The 19,945-nt window shown below is 42.9% G+C and overlaps 2 protein-coding genes across 8 annotated transcripts; one reads left to right on the forward strand and one right to left on the reverse strand.

Moving 5' to 3' along the window:
• Positions 1-3,478: 3,478 nt before the first annotated feature.
• On the reverse strand, positions 3,479-7,677 carry LOC130196590 (ATP synthase subunit alpha, mitochondrial-like). The gene is made up of 11 exons (XM_056418860.1): positions 7,569-7,677; positions 7,043-7,118; positions 6,302-6,471; positions 5,878-6,051; positions 5,402-5,568; positions 4,967-5,267; positions 4,527-4,751; positions 4,322-4,429; positions 4,021-4,165; positions 3,768-3,918; positions 3,479-3,685 (listed from the first exon to the last, which is right to left on the reverse strand). The coding sequence occupies exons 1-11, from the start codon at positions 7,626-7,628 to the stop codon at positions 3,607-3,609; spliced, it is 1,656 nt and encodes a 551-aa protein (XP_056274835.1). The 5' UTR covers positions 7,629-7,677; the 3' UTR covers positions 3,479-3,606.
• Positions 7,678-8,582: 905 nt separating this feature from the next.
• ark2cb (arkadia (RNF111) C-terminal like ring finger ubiquitin ligase 2Cb) lies at positions 8,583-19,925 on the forward strand. Of its 7 annotated transcripts, XM_056418965.1 has the most exons (9): positions 8,583-8,792; positions 9,678-12,155; positions 12,290-12,614; positions 12,780-12,911; positions 14,011-14,140; positions 14,305-14,409; positions 14,697-14,792; positions 15,330-15,433; positions 16,247-19,925. In XM_056418965.1, exons 3-9 carry the CDS (start codon positions 12,382-12,384, stop codon positions 16,362-16,364), a joined length of 918 nt encoding a protein of 305 aa, XP_056274940.1. In that variant the 5' UTR covers positions 8,583-8,792; positions 9,678-12,155; positions 12,290-12,381; the 3' UTR covers positions 16,365-19,925. The 7 variants fall into 7 exon arrangements, with proteins under 7 accessions (XP_056274940.1, XP_056274934.1, XP_056274936.1 ...); XM_056418959.1 differs by having other exon boundaries at positions 9,678-12,614; XM_056418961.1 differs by having other exon boundaries at positions 9,678-12,614; positions 14,709-14,792.
• The last annotated feature ends 20 nt before the right edge of the window (positions 19,926-19,945 follow it).

Raw genomic sequence — 19,945 nt, forward strand, 5'->3', positions numbered from 1 at the left:
TCAAACTTCAAGCTCAAAGGAAGGCCAGTTGTATCGCTTATATCACCAGCATAACTGTTTTCAGCTGTGCTGGCATAATTGCACAAGGGTTTTCTAATCAGATATTAGTCTTCTAAGGCGATTAGCAAACAATGTACCATTAGAACACTGGAGTGATAGTTGATGGAAATGGGCCTCTATACACCTATGGAGATATTTAATTAGAAACCAGACACTTCCACCTTGAATATTAATTTACCACATTAACAATGTATAGTGTGTATTTTTGATTAATTTTATGTTATCTTTATTGAAAAAACTGTGCTTTTCTTTGAAAAATAAAGACATTTCTAAGTGACCCCAAACTTTTGAACGGTAGTGTATATATATATATATATATATATATATATATATATATATATATTTATGAATCAGCAGGGCGATTTAGGATTCTTCTGCATTCATCATCGTAATGCCGAGAGCTCGATCCCACGCCTGTGAACCAAACAAGCACTCCTCACCAATCAGTCAAAGACTATCAATGTAGGTCATTAAATCTACGTTCAATTGATAAAATGTTACGTTGTCGATGTACTGGGTTTTATTTCTTCACATAACCAACTCTTTCTTTTCTCCCATTTTGTCTTCCCATCATCCACTGGACGTCCCCACAGAACCATGCCACTGTAGCTAATCTACTATACCTACAGAATGTTCCCAAAGGCAACAGTTAAAATAATATAATAGGCCAAATAACCAATCATTTAATTCTGCTAAATCACAAATGAGCAATCCCTGAACCTTTTCGGAATATGTTGACAGGAAAGGAACTAAACTCTGCTGGCCTTATTGAGCCAACTTCATGTGGAGGCCAAACAGGACTATAGTGACATGAATGTGTGTTATGTAGATTCCCTTCCAAGCACTTTTATGCAAAAGTGTGTACGCGAGCATAACTAAATGTAGAAATAGATGGTTTAAAATACTGGGTGAGATTTCTTGGAGGAATTGCAAAAAGCTATTCACAGCAAAAGAAAAAGCTAGTTCCTAAGCATCAGGGAATATTAACACTAACAAAGGCCATTTTGAAGACTACTGCTTAAACATTAAACAAATATGTTATTAATACTGGGTCATGACCCCGAGTCCATATTTGTTCATGAAGAAACTGCTGGCGTTGCTGAACAGTAGAGCATCACTTCTGCCTCCCCACGTCTGGATGCTGCCTGCTGCCCCTCAAAGCTCTCGCTTGTCACGCTGAACTCGACAAAAGTGTGTTTTGAAAGCGGCTCCATTAACCCTCACGCGTCACACGTCTCACTTTGTCTTGCCAGGCGGTGGCATGCAGCTCAGTTTAAACAACGCAGCCTGTCAGTGTGAAGCAGCTGTGGCTATTGGGGTGAACTCTGGTTTGACTTTTACTGCATTGAGGTGCAGGTACGCCGGGAGAGCCTTTACAGCGCATTGAGGGTGCATCAGTCAAACTATTAACTTCTGTGTTCTCTGAACTTAACTGTCAAATAGTTGAGTTAAGTAACCGGCTAAACTGCTTCTTCGACCCATCTCTTCTGGGTCAGAACGATCTGGCCCCAGCTCAGTAGAGACATGCAGACAGATGGAGAGAAGCAGAGAGACGGAGAGGAAATGCAGGAAAAGCATATATTTTGTGCAGATATCCTATTTTACTAATATTACTGGGTATATTCCATATCTCTAAAACATAAACATTGACAATTTGTATAATTTATAAATATAATGAATATTATTCTAATAACTTTGTATATCTATTTTGGGGGGGGTCCTCAATATCGGTGGGGCCAGGCCCCATGGCCCTCGATGGCCCTGCCGCCACTGGACGTCACTCGGACGGACCAGGCCGAGGTGGCTACATACGTCACATGATTTAAGCCCTTATTATTAAACACAAGTGAACTCAACTATTTTACATCTGTGTTGTCTCGTTGAATTTTTAGTTAAGACACACAGATGTCAAACGGGGTTGAATTCTTAATTAAAGATTACGATTAAGAAGTCAACCGTTTGACATCTGTGTTGAATTCTTCTAAATGAATAATTCCGGTGGCTGGATTCTGAGGTCTCGTGGTGCCCCCTGCAGGCTCCAGCTCTCCTCCTGCAGCAGTAACGACTCCAGCTCCTCCTGAGCAGACGGAGCTGGGAGCCCTGGAGGCGGACTCACATCCTGAAACAACTCCAAATGGATTTATTGTTGCGGGCTCATCATCCGTGGAGATCAAGCTCCAAATGAAGAAAGAAAAAGGGTCCTCAAGAAACAGCAGAATGAGGTGGAAATATCAATTTGATAACAACTCTACAGACATTACTTTTGATTAATCAATATTATAAACTGTGTTGCAATCAAACAATTGAAAGGTATCAATTAGGACATTTTTCAAAGTAAAAGTCCTAAATGTTTAAAGAAATCGGTATATTCTTTAATGTTCGAGGTGCTTTATATATGTTTTCCTGCAGGCAATGACTGATGCAGCTGTGTTCAACACAGTCCTGACTTCCATTACCATGGAAATCAAACATATTTACTATCTCAATTAGGAGATTTTTCAAATTAAAAGTCCTACATTTTTAAAGAAATCGGTAATTTCTTGTTTGAGGTGCTTTATGTTTTTCCGCAATGACTGATGCAGCTGTGTTCTTTTTTGAAAATAAACTAAATATTGAAAAGGTGAGCCACGGTCCTGGTATAAATGTTGCACACTTGGACACAATCAATGACATATTCGTATTACTAATGGTTATGATCCATGTCGATACTTTTATAGTTTATCACTTTTTTCCACCTTACAAAATACATCACGATCTGTAACGCAACCGCATGCTGTAGGCTGTTTTAGTCCATCACTAGCTAATAAAACTAGCGTACCACATCAGTATATTATCTTTTAAGATGATTAAAAAAAAGATACCATTTGTTGGATAAATACGAAGCTAAAGTCCACGAGCTCAGCTTTGTGTTAGCACAAAGTCTGGAGACATCAGTTAGCCCATCTGTCCATGTGCAATAATACAACTACTGTTCATACTTAACATTCAATACATATACACACACACATTTAAACACAAGATGGATGTGACAGTGTCACTCAATTTATTACCATGGTATCAAACATTTCAACCACGTGAGATCAGGCTTACAGTCCTTCCATCCTTTGAAAGCAGTCAAGACTAAAACACTCACTTCCTCTTAAATATACCGCTCTTATGAACAACTCGTGACAGTAAACAGAACTCAACTGTTGGATTGTTACGCAGGTTATCTTCGTTTTGGAACACTGAAATATTAGGCAGGTATGAATTCAAAAGCACAATAAATGTTTAAATAAACATGTGTTTCTTCATTCGTACAAGTTATTACTCCTCTGCCACTGGTGGAATCTGCTCACAGGGAACCAAGCTAACAAAAACAGCCCACTAAACTTACTGTAGTTACGCTCACAATCATAAGATTTTTTTTACACCACGGTAGGGTTGTAAAATTTTATTTGGAGAAATCTGTACATGGAGGTTTTGGCCTTCAGTGTGTTTGTCACATTTAGAAGCATAACGGGAACAGAAGGGCAGCTCACTGAAGATCAATGGAAGTGCTATCCATTACTCAAAACTGGACAGGAAGGACAGGACAACCTGCTTCAGTTTTACATCTGATGCCTCAGAGATCATGCCTTCAACCCTGAAACAGAAAAGAAAGTTAGAAAACTGTAAATATCCACTTCCATTGATCAAACATATTGTAGCAGAGGACCATTTCTCACCTGATAGCGGTAAGCAGGTCCTGGTGCTGGCCGAGGACGTGCTGCAGGAAAGCCTTCTCGAACCTTGTGATCTTGCTGGGCGCAAGTTTGTCCAAGTAACCTCTGACTCCAGCGTAGATGACCGTTACCTGCTCCTCAATGGCCATGGGACCTGAGGGGGACAACAGTATTTAAAGAAGTACAAAAACAGCATAGCATTCCTCATGTACTTCTCGAGAGACCAAAATAGGAAAGTTTGACAGTTGCCACTCACAGTACTGCCCCTGCTTGAGCAGTTCAGTGAGCCTGACGCCTCTGTTAAGGAGCTGCTGGGTGGTAGCGTCGAGGTCAGAGCCGAACTGGGCGAAGGCAGCCACCTCACGGTACTGAGCCAGCTCCAACTTCATGGTACCGGCCACCTATAGGGTAGAAATAAGTTTATTTATAACGCTGAGATTGCCACCTCTATTTGAATAAATGAAGGATTTAATATATGTAAACAGTTCAACTATACTGTGAAACCAAATATGTATCAAATGAAGCTTAACTATCCGAAAATAAAAATGAAAGCCCACCTGCTTCATGGCTTTGGTCTGGGCAGCAGAGCCTACTCTGGACACAGACAGACCCACGTTGATGGCTGGGCGGATACCCTTGTAGAACAGCTCGGTCTCCAAGAAGATCTACGGATCAAGACATCACAAAAGAGACGCATTGTAACGTGGAACGTTTCATCTCGGAGCCAAAGCCCAACCAATAACATGCAGGACATCCACAAACCTGCCCGTCTGTGATGGAGATGACATTGGTGGGGATGTAGGCAGACACGTCACCGGCCTGGGTCTCAATAATGGGGAGGGCAGTGAGGGAGCCGCCGCCGAAGTTGTCGTTCATCTTGGCGGCTCTCTCCAGCAGACGGGAATGCAGGTAGAACACGTCACCGGGGTAAGCTTCACGACCGGGAGGACGACGCAGCAGCAGCGACATCTGACGATAGGCAACAGCCTGTGGGGAAGAAAGGGGTAAACAAATTAAAATAACTAGATTTACCATTGCTGTTCTTGGGAATACTTATCCAGTTTTCAAACTTTTGTGAACTGTAATCATTGGCAATATTTGTTGCAAGATGGATGATAAATTCAAGCTACGGGAGTTTAACAGAATCTTTTTTAATTTTTTTTTTAAGTTTTCCATTTTACAACAGCGATTCTGTTCCTCACCTGCTTGGACAGATCATCATAGATGATCAGGGCATGCTTGCCGTTGTCTCTGAAGTACTCTCCCATGGAGCAGCCAGAGTATGGGGCCAAGTACTGCAGAGGAGCGGCATCAGAGGCCGTGGCAGAGACCACAATGGTGTACTTCATGGCACCGGCGTCGGTGAGCCTCTTCACCAGCTGGGCGACAGTGGACCTCTTCTGGCCGATGGCAACGTAGATGCAGTACAGCTTCTTCTTCTCGTCAGTTCCTTCGTTGAAGCGCTTCTGGTTGATGATCGTGTCGATGGCGATGGCAGTTTTGCTGGGGAATGAAAATAAAAATGTAAAAAGCATTCTTAGCTACTTTAAAATTGCACATAAGCGTTGGCACACTGTAATCCATGGAATGGTCGCGTGTCCGAGGACTTGTGAAATAGTTTGTGTCAAAGTATTTACCCGGTCTGCCTGTCACCAATGATCAGCTCACGCTGGCCTCTGCCAATGGGCACCAGGCTGTCCACAGCCTTGATTCCAGTCTGCATCGGCTCCCTCACAGAGATACGAGGGATGATGCCAGGAGCCTTCAGACCCACGCGCCTACGGATGCTGCAACCCAGAGGACCCTGAGAAAAAATAAATAATTTAAAAAGCTGAACCCACATACCAAGATGCTGACTAGTGTGCCAATAAAGCCACACCAAAAAAAATAACCGAGCAATATTTACAACTGAAGAAACTAAAGTTTATAACTATTGTTGTGTTTAGAAAGTGAAATATCTAATAAACCAATTAAGACTGAAAAACAGAAATACATTTGAGCTTGCTTTAACAGATACCAGTTGGGATGAATAATCCGAACTATCAAAACTTAGTTCAAGAGACAGTAATTTGATATTCGACTTAAAAACTTATAATATCGTGTCTGGTATCACCTTTCCATCGATGGCATTTCCCAGAGCATCCACCACACGGCCCAGCAGTTCCATACCAACAGGGACATCCACGATGGCACCGGTCCTCTTCACGATGTCGCCCTCCTTGATCAGTTTGTCATTACCGAACACCACAACACCAACGTTGTCGGCCTCCAAGTTCAGAGACATGCCCTGGGAGGAAAAATTATGGTTTTACACTGGTTGCTTTGATAGGTTGTAGGTATGTTTAAAGCCAAATTGGTGTTGGTTATTAAAGGCTGTGGAGCATTTCAGTTTAAGCAAAGGTACACTGTTCGGCAACGTGTGTGTGTGTGGGAGGGGGGGGGGGGGACACACATCCATTACATTGTTGGCTAGTAGAGCGTTAAATAAGTGCATTTAGAACTTAAATAAGTGTTTCATAACGCATTTATACACATACCTTCAGTCCAGAGGAGAACTCCACCATCTCTTCTGCCTGGACATTCCTCAGCCCAAACACTCTGGCAATACCGTCACCAATGGACAGCACACGCCCGGTCTCCTCCAGGTCGGCAGAGGTGTCAGCCGTCAAGATCTTATCCTCCAGGATGGAAAACACCTCTGCTGTGCCTGTATTACAACAAGACATGCACATTATAGGAAATTGCTTAGAGACAGTCATGTTATTTTTAAAATTATACAATAAACTGTTAAAATATTGCAGATTAGTTGGATAAAAAGATTAAATTGAGGGGAAATTGATCACTACATAACATTGATATGAAATAAGATAACATGAAGTGTTAGTACATTTTATATCAATTAAATGCATTCCATTATATATATATTTCTTTGACAAAGCCACTTCACTAGCATAAAGATTTTACAGACTAAATAATACACCACGAGTTTCACATTTGTAACAATATTGATTACAAGTCAAAGACAGTGATATTGCTGTGATTTTGCCAGTGTGTCTGTGAGATATAAAAGGGCACATATGAATACTGCTAAACACGTTAGTACAATAATTTCTGACAGACATGAAAACCCGTAGACCTCTATTCTGGTCATTTGACAGTGACCACAACGACATGCCCTTTAAAAACATAGTACCATCCATGACCTTCATTGAATCACCTTTGTGAGATGACCTGAAGTTCAGGGGATAAAGTATCCCGTCATGTTGTTTTTGCCTCACCTGTCTTCTGCAGCCATGGTCTGTGTGTGTGGAGGTGGTTGACCCCGACGCAGGCGGTGGGTACAGCCTTGGACACCTGAAGGAACAAGACGGATGTGATTAAAGCGTGAATTGCAAAAAAAAGAAAAGTCCTCCAAACATTGCCGCGACAGGTAAAACGTGCACTTCAAACGCCGGGCCAGAGTGACGTTGCGCGGGGGAGACGACGTGCGCTGTCAGGCTTCCTGACCTTCAAAGCGTGGCAGAATGAGCCGCTAGCGCTAGCATTGAGGAGCTAACAGGGCGCAGAAAGTCGTCTCACAAGGACAACGTCAAAAACACCGATAATGCAACTATTTAGAGGGAAACTGACGCGAGGCGTTACTCACGAGCGCGTCGCTGCGTTGAAGGCCGCGACAACTAGTCGATGACAAAGTTAGCTAGCGGCCTTAACGGTACCCTTCACGCCCACAAGGTTCCCGCAGATATCAGATTCACTTGCTGCAACGTTACCGTCAGATGTGGATATTATAATTAAGATACTTACAAAGCCAGCCCGTCGGGGCAGGGTCCTGGCCAAAGCTGATGCAACTCTCACGGATAACATGTTGTCGGGTTGCTGATGACCTGTCCTCCACCACTGGCGGCTCAGAGCTGTGAGTTAGAGAGTAATGGCTGAATGGACCCTTCTTCTATGTATGTGACACTGACGTTGCGTTTTCTGCTTTTCTGCTCGACTCTGCCCCCTAGCGTCACGGGGATGGTAGTGGACGCGACCCCTCCAAATCTGTTCGACATAGATTTTACGAATATCGTTTACTTAAGGAGAATTAGTAGCGTGTGCCATACTGTGAAAACCATATGTTACATGTAAGCTGGTGATATTATTCAAAATTCAAAATCGAAAATTCATTTCGATTTTGAATATTTTGAGTAAAATGTAATACGCACTCTTAAATGGAGTGAAATTGAATTGTAAAGTAGCATAGCATTTAAATATTTACTCGAAATTGTACTTTGGTACAGTACTCGAGTAAATGTATATGTCTATTAATTTCCTACACGGTGGACAAAGCATCAACGCAATAACCCACTATGATGACCATCATGTGGTCACAGCCCTAAATGTGAAGTTTAAACAAATTTGTAATTCAGGAAAAGATAAATGTCTAATAGCATGCTGATTAACATTACTTTTTTATCAAGATCAATCAACCCGGGTTGATAGGTTAACCGAGAAAAAACTCCGGCGTGGGGGGCAGGACAGGGATTACAATATTTGAAAGAAACAGGATTAAGCAATAGAATTTAAAGCACTGAAATTTTGAATCTCCCTTTTGTTTTGTTTTATGGTTATTTTGTTAGGTTTTGTTTTTTTGTTTTGTTTTGTAAGGGGATAGGGCACTCTGTTCCACACTCCACGACAGTAGGTGGTGGAAATGCACCGTTCACTGGATGCCATCCGCCAAAAAATTTAAAAAGAAGAAGAAGAACTCCGGCGTGTGTGCCAGAAATATCGCCCCCTTGTGGTCGGGGTGTCGCATGACATGTCTGCGTTTGTCAGCCGCGCGAGCCAGACGCAGTTGTTCCGTTGGGTTCGCCTGTGGTGCTAGCAAGCAGCAAGCAGCCGCCTGAATGTAGATCCGCATGGGCTACTGCTACTCTGTCTCTTCAAATAACCCAGCGGAATCATAAAATAAGGATCCCAGGATGGTCTTAGTGCATGTCGGATATCTGGTTCTTCCTGTATTCGGCTCAGTGAGAAACAGAGGTACGGTATTAATATTCACATCGATCCAAAACATATGCCCTGTTTATCTTAATATTGTCTGCAGCTGTTGGTTAGCTAGCTCGAGCTAGCTTCAGCCGTTTGGTTAGCTCGCTTTAGCTAGCGTAAAAAAAAACATTCGAGAGAAATGCCCTGCAACGTTATTTGTATTCCCAGCACGTCATTAAAAAACACCGAGTCGTGTCGTTTTCCGGGCGAAATTCTGTCTAAATTGTGGGGGGGAAACACCGCCGCTAAGGATAAGCTAACTGTCTCGTGGGCTCTGGCTATGCGTTGGAACGGAAACATTCTCACAAAGGACTTCACGTCCACGGGGCGGACGGTCCACTGCCAGATGACACGACACGATTCCCCGCATAGACAGCATTACGCTCGTGTATATCTTACTGATGCGTTTTATTTATTTATTCAAACAACATTACGATGTGTTGTTATCTCCCCTAAGACGCTACCGTGTACTGTAAAAATACCGCAACATAGACGTAGCCTTTGCAGCCAGTCAGCTCATCTGTGCCCGGATGATGTCATTTGAAGATCATCTGCTTCTGCTAGCGCCGTTTTTTTCCCCCCTCTCTCCAGCGTGATTTGAGTCATTATTATCCCCGTCAATCGGCCCATGTGTAATCCCATAGCCGACTGCCCGGGGAGCGTGGACATCAAAGCACCAGTCGCCCTTTTTTATTTTGCTAATTGGCAATTCAGCAGCTGTTTGTTCGGAGCTGCCGACTTGCGTAAAAAGACCCAAAGTAACGTTGCGTGGTTACAAGTTAAACAATGGTAAAGCGTCAGTGTAACATTAACTTCATAACGGTGGCATCAATGATTTCATTGTGCTTTTATTTCTGTTCTTATTTCCCTGTTTCATAGTATGGAGGCTGGCTCTACATTCTGCATTTATCAGATCTTTGTCGTCCCCCCCATTGTGTAGCTAATGATCATCTGCTGCTGTGTGGTGTGGCCTCTGCCTGTTCTCTGCATTTAGCTGTATTGTGACTCCCTTCTTCATTTCCTCTTTCCATCAGAAGACGGCATTGGTATTAAAAAGCACCCCCCCCCCCTCCCAGTATGTATTCAGTCATAGACTTTCCATGTTAAGACTAAAACAAGAGCTAACACCTAGCTCAGAGCACCTTTTTTGTCTTTTTTTCTGTCAAATTGCTGTAGCACTAAGTAAACATTTTAGCTCCTTTTTTAATTTTTAGAAATCGGTTGAATGTCATTGTGTACTTCCCATCCAGTCTTGATAGACGACATGCTGTAAATTCCTGTAAAGTGGATACATTTTGCATGCTCTTAAATACCGCACTGCATTGTTGAACACCAGAATTCGGCTCATCTTCCTTCTCTTCACACAAGGTGCAATGTACGTGATTAAAGTGACCTACAATTTTTTTTTTAAGCATTCAATTTGGAATCATGCATGCCGTTTTTATTGTTAAAACTGCATTCCAGCAAATTCTGCCATGTGATCACTTCCAATTGGTTTGAAGTACACTGCACCTGCACACTACAACCTGCCATAACTGTCTCCATTTTTGTGTATTCCCTTTGTTCCCTTTGCAAATTCTGAGCTTTGAATCACACTGAATTGTCAGGGCTGCTTGCTCCTTACGGGCAAATGAAACTAAAAAGATTTACGGAAGCAAAACATGTTCACTGGTGGTTCATCACTTTCCAATTTCCCCCACTAACATAAGGCCAAAATGCTATCCATTTCACAGGGATGCCTATTTTTCCTGCACTGCTAAAGAGATCCTCTATTAGTAATACCGTCTTTATTGTTTGGTTGTGGTCTCTCTTTACCTTTTGTTCTGGTTATAGTACTTTCAATGCATGATCACATTTATGATTCATAATTTGTTTTTGTTTTCCTACATTGACTAGTGAAAATCCAATGTAATCTTTCTGTAGTAAAGATGTACCCTGCTGTACTGAAATCATGTGCTGTAGCCAACACGTCTGCTCATTGGATGCTGCTTTTGTTCTTTTTAACCCTATATGGAGCATGGTGGGCCTTGCCTTCAGTCTATGTTGTTTATTTTTGTTGCATGGATTTATACTATTACAAACAAACAAGAAAAAAAACAAATTCCACATTTACTAATATTTTTCAATAAAGAATATAGTGTTTTTCCTAACCTTCAGTGTGCTTCTTGCTGATTTCCATTTATTGTCCTCCCTCTCCCTTGTCCCTACCTGCCCCCCTCCACCTCCCCCCCACCTCCTCGCCCGCTGTGACAAAGATAGACAATTTCCACGCTTCCTCCATCACAGGGCCCGAATGAGTCTATCTGCTGTCGTTCATGGTGATCGTTTCACTGAGACGCTTGAAAACGCCGTGTTAGAGTCAAGACGTGAGCCTTTGACCCACAAGCAGCAAGGTCGTCGCTTGTCTGCCCGGCAACACTGACGACCTGAAACAATTGCTGGAAGGTCATACTGCTTATCTTAAGCTGGGTGTGTTTTTAAATCTCATACTGCGATTTTCAAGCGTACTCTTTAAGTAAATGCAATGTAGACTGCCTATTTCTTCATGATTTTTTAAAAGTGTTTTCACTGTTTACATAAGAAATCGCCACCTCTCTTTTTACACTATTCAGCTCAAACCGGGCTGGAATTTTACTTCACAATTCCGATGTCTAAACTGTAAATTCACTCCTTGAGTTTCTGCCAGATGGACCTAACGGAGCGCAATGAATCCTGCCGCTCCACTGCAGACCAATCACGGCTCCTTTTTAGCCAGGAATTCCTCAAAAGTTCTAAAAAGCTACTTTATTATTGCAATTTCTCACTCCGTGCATAATAGGAAAAGTGTTTTTAGCGGAGCGCATCATTAAAACCACATTGCACAAGTTCGTCTGTATTTTTCTCCCCGAGTCCACAGCGGTCCGCTCGCTGCAGTTGCCAAATAGCTGTGGTTGGAGAGGGTTTAAAAGGCATTTAAGCTATTTCCTCTCAACTCCTGGATGTTTGTATGAGAGACTGAGTAGGGCTACGCTGTATGTGTGTTTAAGTAAAACATTGACTGTATTAGTCTTTAGTGCTATAAAGATAGAGACGTGGCTCCCTGAACAGTTTGCGTGTCTTATAGATCGGTTTTACTCGACTGCACTGACCCACTGTCGGCCGCAGAATTTACAAGAACCGAGCCGCGCTGAAGACCAAATACTGGCAGATCTCATCTGTTCTGATCCCGTTCGCTTGTCTGAATCAGAAGACCGGGAGTCGGAGGTCGGAAATGAAAGCTTGCGTATTGTGTGCAGAACCAAACATCTGGTTGTCATGTTCATGGTACTTGTGGTAACCGTCATTTCCCCACCCCCACAGAAGTATTTTTCACCCTAGGTAAGAGGTAGGGCTTCATTAACATGCTATATCACACACACACACACACATGCACTCAGTGACATTTCACCCACAATTAATTCCATCTGATCTCTCCATTCAGGTGCCTTATAACTTCTCCTTATCCTCCACAGGATCTCATTTCAACCGGCAGCAGCAGCAGCAGCAGCACAGCCATGCTACCTCTTGCCGGCACTTCCAGTTAGGTCCTCAGGCCCCGCTGCCCATGGACTTCCCCATGCCCCACCCAGGGCAGCCACAGTCAGGCATAAACCCCCACCTGGCCCCTCCCGGCCACCAGCATGGCCCTCCGCTCCACCCGCCCCTCAGCCCCCTGCCAGCTCCCCAGTTCCAGGACATCCCCGCCCCTTCCTTCCTACCTCAGGCATTACACCAGCAATACCTCCTCCAGCAGCAGATCCTTGAGGCCCAGCACCGACACGTCCTGCCACCCTCCAGGTATCCACACAGGCTTTCTAGGGGGGGGGGGATTTAAAAATACAGGAAATATAAAAGACAAAGTTATTATGTTTACTGACCTTCTTGGTTTTGCAGTAAGATCACATTTAAGACCTTTTTCTAGGATTTAAAAAAAATCAAAAAATGCTTGGTTATGTGTCTTAGTAGACGCACCCCAGAGAGAGTTCCTCACCAGCCCCACAGACTGCGGCCCAGCTATGAGTTTGCTCCCCCTCTTCATGTCCCTCCTCAGCCTGTGGTGCAGCAGCCCCGCTACCTGGCTGAGGGCACAGACTGGTAAGCAATACCTCTAATATATATTAAATACAGTCTGCAGCACCACAGAGGTCTCAGCTATTTTATATTTGTTAGATAAATCATTTTCATGATTTTCAATCCAACAAAGTCTTATTAAATAGTTTTAAAAATATATAATACTCATTTTTAAACCCAAAGAACCCAAAGCGAATCATACCACTGAAATTGGCAATTATCACTGTATACATGTAATAGTTTATTATACACGTTATGCATTGCTACAAAGGCAAACAATGTTAGTTACTTTGTTTTTGTCAAGAGAAAAAAAGCAGTTGTCATGATGTAGGTTTAGATTTCATACGAACAAAAATGACACTGAATTGTACTCAACTTATCTTAGTTTGGCTGAACCTGACCACCCTCATGTGTCGAGACCAGATCTCATGTGTCGAGACCTGATGAAAGGGGTTTCAAGTTAGGAAAAGCTTTCATTAGACAGTGGCAATGGTGTACATGTCTTGCTAAATGCATCACTAATGCACGAGGAGTTCCCCTCAGCAACTGTAGACAACTGAACATCAAAAGTGTAGTTATGCTCTGCAGAGGGTAAACACTTGTAGAAAAGGGGAGGGGAAATATCACATGCATCTTAACATGAAGAAGAAACATGGGAGGTTGATTTTGAGATGTGAGAAAGTGAACATTTGGTTATACGATGTTGCAAAATCTGCACTTAATGCACAGCTTATGAAGATATGAAAAACATGGGAAGAGTCGAGGCGGCTCAAGTACTGCAGCTCCAGTTCACTCACAACTGTAGTCAGTGGTTTCCAGTGTTTAGTGGGCCGTACCCCTTCAACGACACATCCATTACATTTAGCCATTACATTTATTTATGTCAATTTGTATTCCATTATTTGACCCAACTGTTCAGACTCCGTACGATGCTCGATTTAGTTTATTGAAATTCTCCCTTTTCAAATAAGTTGAGCTTATTTCACAATCTTTTCAAGTAACTGGAACTGAGCTAAAGCCTAAATATTACTCTGGCAATTCTCTTTCATCCAAAGACAAGAAACACGTTAAACCAAAGACCCGACTGCCCCTGGCTGACTTGTTTTTTTTGGTTTCTGTCCAGGGATCTAAGTGTAGATGCTGGGATGCCCCCCCCCCAGTATCACATCCACCCGCTGCCGCAGCACTATCAGCACTACTTGACCTCTCCCAGGATGCACCATTTCCCTCGAAACAATGCCTCGACGCAAGTGGTGAGCCTCTTCTGCCTCAGTACAATCAGTTTGTGAGTCTCGGTGAACTTCCGGCAGCTCTCCTCAAATCCAGCAACTGGGGACGATCTGTGTTCCCCCCCCCCCCCTTTCCGCCCTGTGTGCTGCGGAGCTCATGCAAGCTGCTTTTACCTGTCTTCTTCCAGGTAGTCCACGAGATCAGAAACTACCCATATCCCCAGCTGCACTTGCTGGCTCTGCAGAGTCTCAACCCCTCCCGCCACGCGTCGGCTGTTAGGGAGAGCTACGAGGTTCGTACCGCTCCTTTCCCCTCGGCGGACACACCAGTCGACACTCGTTTATCATCATTTTCTCTGTGACCGAAGCTCTGGACGGGCTTGAGTGTGCAACTGATTTACTCCGACTTCCAGATGCCTCGAATGGTCCAACTGCCTTTAATCTCCTGATGTTTGTTTTCATGTCGACGAGATGCAAATGTTTTCTTCGGGGCTCTTTCCTGTCCCTTGCAGCACCAGTTTAAGTTCATCATTCCACACTTGTATGTCTTTTGCATTTGAATATGTTGCTTCCTGTCTAGGAGCTTTTGCAGCTGGAGGACAGGCTGGGCAGTGTGAACCGGGGAGCGGTCCAAACCACCATAGAGAGATACACCTTCCCCCATAAGTACAAGAAGGTAAAACAAACAACAACAGTTCATCTGTTTTGATGCGAGGGCACTGGGCTGAAGGTCTGGGATGACAGCGCTGGGTCGAAAGGATCAAAGAGCGAAGACGAGAGTGGGAAGAGGGTCACGACTCTGACAGCATATTAGTACGACGGGTCTGCAGTGTGCACAATTCAAGGCGAGGGATGAGTCATCCGGCTGTCTGCAGATATGTGCGTGGAATGAATTTTAAAAGCCGCCTGCACTGACTGTGACCCAAATACTCTGCAAAGAGTGTCAGATTATTTGGTACATTTGAGTGAGAAGAAGTAATTGAGTCTTTTCCATCTATTTATGTCTATGTATGTATTTATTTATTTATTTCTGGGAAGCATGATTAGGTGGCTCTTTTCTTCCTCTTCGTCCGGGCTGACGTAGAGACACCCTTGGCATGAACATATCGGCTCCTAACACACAGCTGCACGACGCACTTTAATAATTAAAGTCTATTTTTGTCCCCTCTCTCTTTGTGTCTCTGTCTCTCGCTCTCCTTCTCGCCCTCTCCAGAGAACTCCGCAGGACCTGAAGATGTGTCTGGAGGATGAGGACCTGGACACCGATGAGAAGTGCACCATATGTCTGTCAATGCTGGAGGATGCAGAGGACGTCAGGTACCACTATGCGAAGGCTGGTCATGCAGATGTGAACCTACACTGTGAATAGAGTTCCTCTCCTGGGGGAGACATTCATTTTACCGGTCTTTTGATAAGAAAGATGAGCTGCTTTCCAGTAAAAATGATGTATGTCCAAGTTTGAGCGAAAAAAAATCCCCAGATAATATAAATAATTGAGTACCGTTTCTTACTTTAAGATGAATAAACAATTTAATAAAACCTATGTCTGAAAATTGCATTGTCACCATGCTGAAATCACAGCTGTTAATATTGCCTCAATTCAATTGAGTTTATTTTATATAGCCCAAAATCACAAATTACAAATTTGCCTCAGCGGGCTTTACAATCTGTACACGTACAACATTCCTGACCTTTGACCTCACATCGGATCAGGAAAAACTCTCCAAAAATAGAGAAAACCCTTTCACAGGGAAAAAAGGGAAGAAACCTTCAGGAGAGCAACAGAGGAGGATGCCTCTCCAGGATGGACAGAAGACAGAGACGTCATGTGACCAGAATGAATCACTACAGAGTTACAACTCATTCAAAGAGTATGTTGAATGAGTTGACAACTTGTTTTTAAAAGGACGGCGTTTAAATAAGATAGATGAGATAAGATATCTACTTTATTCATCTCCAGGGGGAAATGTATTGAAGCAGCAGCAAACATGTTTACATATAAACAATAAAATAGCAGGGCAGGACATATTACATTTAAGATTTATTAAATAATAAATGAAATGAAAATGTATACAAGTGAATTCCTACAATTTATGTTAAATCCCGACCGTGTCTCATCTGTGTCCGCAGGAGATTACCCTGCATGCACCTCTTCCACCAGGCGTGTGTGGACCAGTGGCTGGCCACCAGCAGGAAGTGCCCCATCTGCAGAGTGGACATTGACACCCAACTGACCCCCGACAGTTGATAGCTCCTGTCGACTCCCGCAGCTTTCGATCTGGTCTCGTTAATTCTTCACCGCGTCCCTCCGGGGGAAGCTCTGCCAAACGCCCCTCTCTTCCACTCTGCATCACTCAGCGAGCCGGCCTTCTGAGACGGCTGTGACGGAGGGATCAACAAAGCACACTCGCCGACAACACAACGAGGGATGGGGGTGGGGGGGGGTTGATGCATAGATAGGTGGCTGGACGGAAGGTTGGAAGGTTGGTTTGAATGGACTTGCTGGATGTACAAGGTAGGAGGAGTGGATGAGTATGGACAGATGTGCTGAGGCTTCACACGCACATCATCGATCAGATTGTGTGCCATTTTCCATACAGCCATCACGAGAGGACACTGACTTCCAACCTCCCCAGCTCAGTGTGGCGTATTAAGCCCATTTCTCTGCCACTACATCTAAACCCCACCCCCGGCCCTGGCCTGTGAAAAAAATCCTTTAAGCTGCACTTTGCCCTCAGCACATCTGTACAGAACATAATCAAATGATTAGCATGAGGTTGTTTGGTGTGAACTCTCGTAACTGAACGCTTGTGGTGTCATGGAGTATAGTACTGAATAAGTATTTACAGAGTAACACTGTTGTGTAGCAAGCAAAAGCCTTTCAAGAAATATGTTTGTGGGGGGGGGAAAAAAACCTACAGAGGTGAACGGCTCAAACGAGAGAAATCAGCGTGATAATTAATCATAAACAAGAGCTAGTTGTGTTAAATTTTTTTTTAAAAGAGGCACAAATTCACCTTGTCTAACATGGTTTGGGATTTGCAGTTAGATGCCATCAGAGTTGATGCAAAAGCCACTAACTGCAGGCATGGCTTCCAGTGATCTGTGTCGTGTTGTAGCCGGGCCTCTATTACCTAGAGCAGAGGCCTCAGATGTGCATGTGTGGCAGGCTTGGGCTGTGTCGTTAATATTGTGGAGCAGTAGAAACAGGGACTGTGTGTCTGTGCATGTGAACCGTATACTATGACTCTGACGATCCCACTCATTCATAGAGGAAAAGAATGCACCTAATCCGCCTCCCTACAGCCCCCTCCCTCTGATCCCGAGTCGACCAAGTTGCCCGTAGACACCGATTCTAGACCAACGTAGCATTTCTCTCCTGACGTCGGAGGTCAGGACTCAAAGAGCTGCCAGCGGATCCGTGTCTAACTGCAACTCCTCTCTGTTGCCTCGCTCACGGCACGATCACATGACCGGCAAGGGCTCGAGGACGCGGTGCCCGAGGGCTCGCCATCAGAGTGAAATCAAACCTGACATCCGTGTTTCCTACTACCAGAACCTTATTGCCTATCAAACAAGCACATGTGATTTCTAAATACAGGGAATCGCCTCTGTTGTTTATCGGCTCCTTTTCATTTCAAATATAAGTTGCACTGTTATGCTTAAACGACTGTCTGGTGTCACAGGGGGAATACAAACTAGTTTGCCTGTGATATGTGCTAGAATGTGTATGATTGCCCCCCCCCCCTCCCCGATGGTCGTGGTGTCTGGTATTGCTAGAACTACTGTGATGCGTTCAGTGATAGAAGCCGTGTTTCTCCATATCATGCATGAACCATGTCGGCGGAGTTCACTTGAAAGGAGGGCGAATGGGAGAAAAAGCCATCCATTTGAAAAATACCAAACAATTGTTCTTAACATAAATTTAATTTTCAATTGTCTTTTTCTGCCATTTTTCTTTTTTTCCTTTCCTTTTTTTGTTGTTGCTCACATGCCAATTTGGACGTGGTACTAATATGCCGAGTCCGTGTCCATTTTAACCATCGTGAAGAAAAAGCTGCAATGCTGCAAAAACATATTTATTGTTGTTATAATGTAGCTTGTGTTTTGTGAATGCACTATAATATGGAGTTGCCTGTTTTCTTTTGGTTTGGTGGTGTGGGTTCTTGTCCTACATTTTGTGTTTCTATTGAGTTCAAAGTATTTTCATGCTTCCTTGTGTATTATCGGAGGGTAACTTGACTGTGTTGCGTTTGATTTTTTCTTTTCGTATGAAAACCTCCATCCAAAAAACTACAGATGGATGAAAATGGAGGTTTTGCTAGTTCACATAGAATGCTGTGATTAAAGATGCCTTAAGTATTTAACAATCATTATTTATTACTAACTGTAGCTAGCTAGCTATTGTGGTGGAATATTTAATGTCTATCTCATAACTTTGCAATTTAATCAATATATTTATTTAAAATAACACAAAATATTTAAAAAAAGAATACCTCATTATGCATTGGTCGGTGGGGATGCTCTTGCATGCCGTCTGTGTTTTCTTTTTCAAAGGAAGAAAAAAGAAACAGGTTTAAAAATGGACTTTGGGGTGTTTTCCAAACACGTATTCTAGCCAGCACGGTGCTGTTGATCTGGATTACATTCCATTCATGTCACCTCTTGATTTTACTCTTAAATCTGTTCCTTTATTAAACATCACTCCTGCTTTGATCTGAAGCAACTGACTGGGTACAGCCTGTTTTTGGCTTCGTGTGACTCCACCATTCGCTTGCTTTTGTTCTCTGGTACTGCTTCGTCTCCCATAATCGGTCACGTTCGATTTCATTTTATGACATTTTGTTTTGATCGTGTTCACGATATTATCACAATCATATCTGGATCTCAATTTTTGCGCTTTATCATTTTAGCAAAATAGAACCCACATAATGAGCTCTATTATGCTGTCCTTATGTATTGCTGGCGGTTGCTTTGTGTGGGGTTTTGGGAAGTATCTAACATGCTAACTTGAGCCATTAGTCTTATTGAGAACATTTCTGGTGTACTGTGGTTATACAATATAGATAGCGTGTGTTACACCTGGGTATAATAAGCTAACTACGTTTTTTCGGTGTGCATTTCCTATTAATAATCTAATAATCCTGCAAAAATAATATAACATGTATTGGATTGGAACAAGCTGGCTGGTTTTATTATGATTTCCTTTCGTGCTCTCACTGGCCTTACCCCACCCACAGTGTACCCCATCACTCCAGAGTGAACTGGACAGTAGCCATAGTATTAACTCAAGCTGATGAACCGGAATGAACAGTAGAACTTAAAGCACAAGCTTTTTAATGCATGTCCTTCTCAGGTTTTCCTATGTGTATGTGGGAGTAGCTCTGTAGATGTGTTTATTATGATGCTGTACCTTCTTGAATATTTCCGATGTTTCTTTGCTGCTGAAAAAAAATGTTGATTATTAACCTGCCAGTGAAAAAGGGAAGTGGCCATCTTTGTACAACACACTGCTGTTTTGCTGTAACCGCGCAATGTTTTATGATCTTGAGTATTTTATAGAAAAGTAGAAGTATGTATCAATAATATGAAAGCAATAGCTAAATCATAATGAAGAATAACATGATCAGTGAATATTGTGGAAAATCTTTAGATTCACTCTGGGTGGATTTTGTACTGTATTTATTACTAATGATGCAAAAAGTTGCATAGCTTAACCCAAACTGTTCTGTCTCTTTTTTATTTATTGTCTTGTATATGATCTTTTTGTATGTTTTTCAAATAAACTGCCTAAAATGCTGACAACTAATCTAATCTTGGGAGTTATTG

The sequence above is a fragment of the Pseudoliparis swirei genome, chromosome 7, assembly GCF_029220125.1.
Source record: "Pseudoliparis swirei isolate HS2019 ecotype Mariana Trench chromosome 7, NWPU_hadal_v1, whole genome shotgun sequence".
Lineage (NCBI taxonomy): Eukaryota > Metazoa > Chordata > Actinopteri > Perciformes > Liparidae > Pseudoliparis > Pseudoliparis swirei.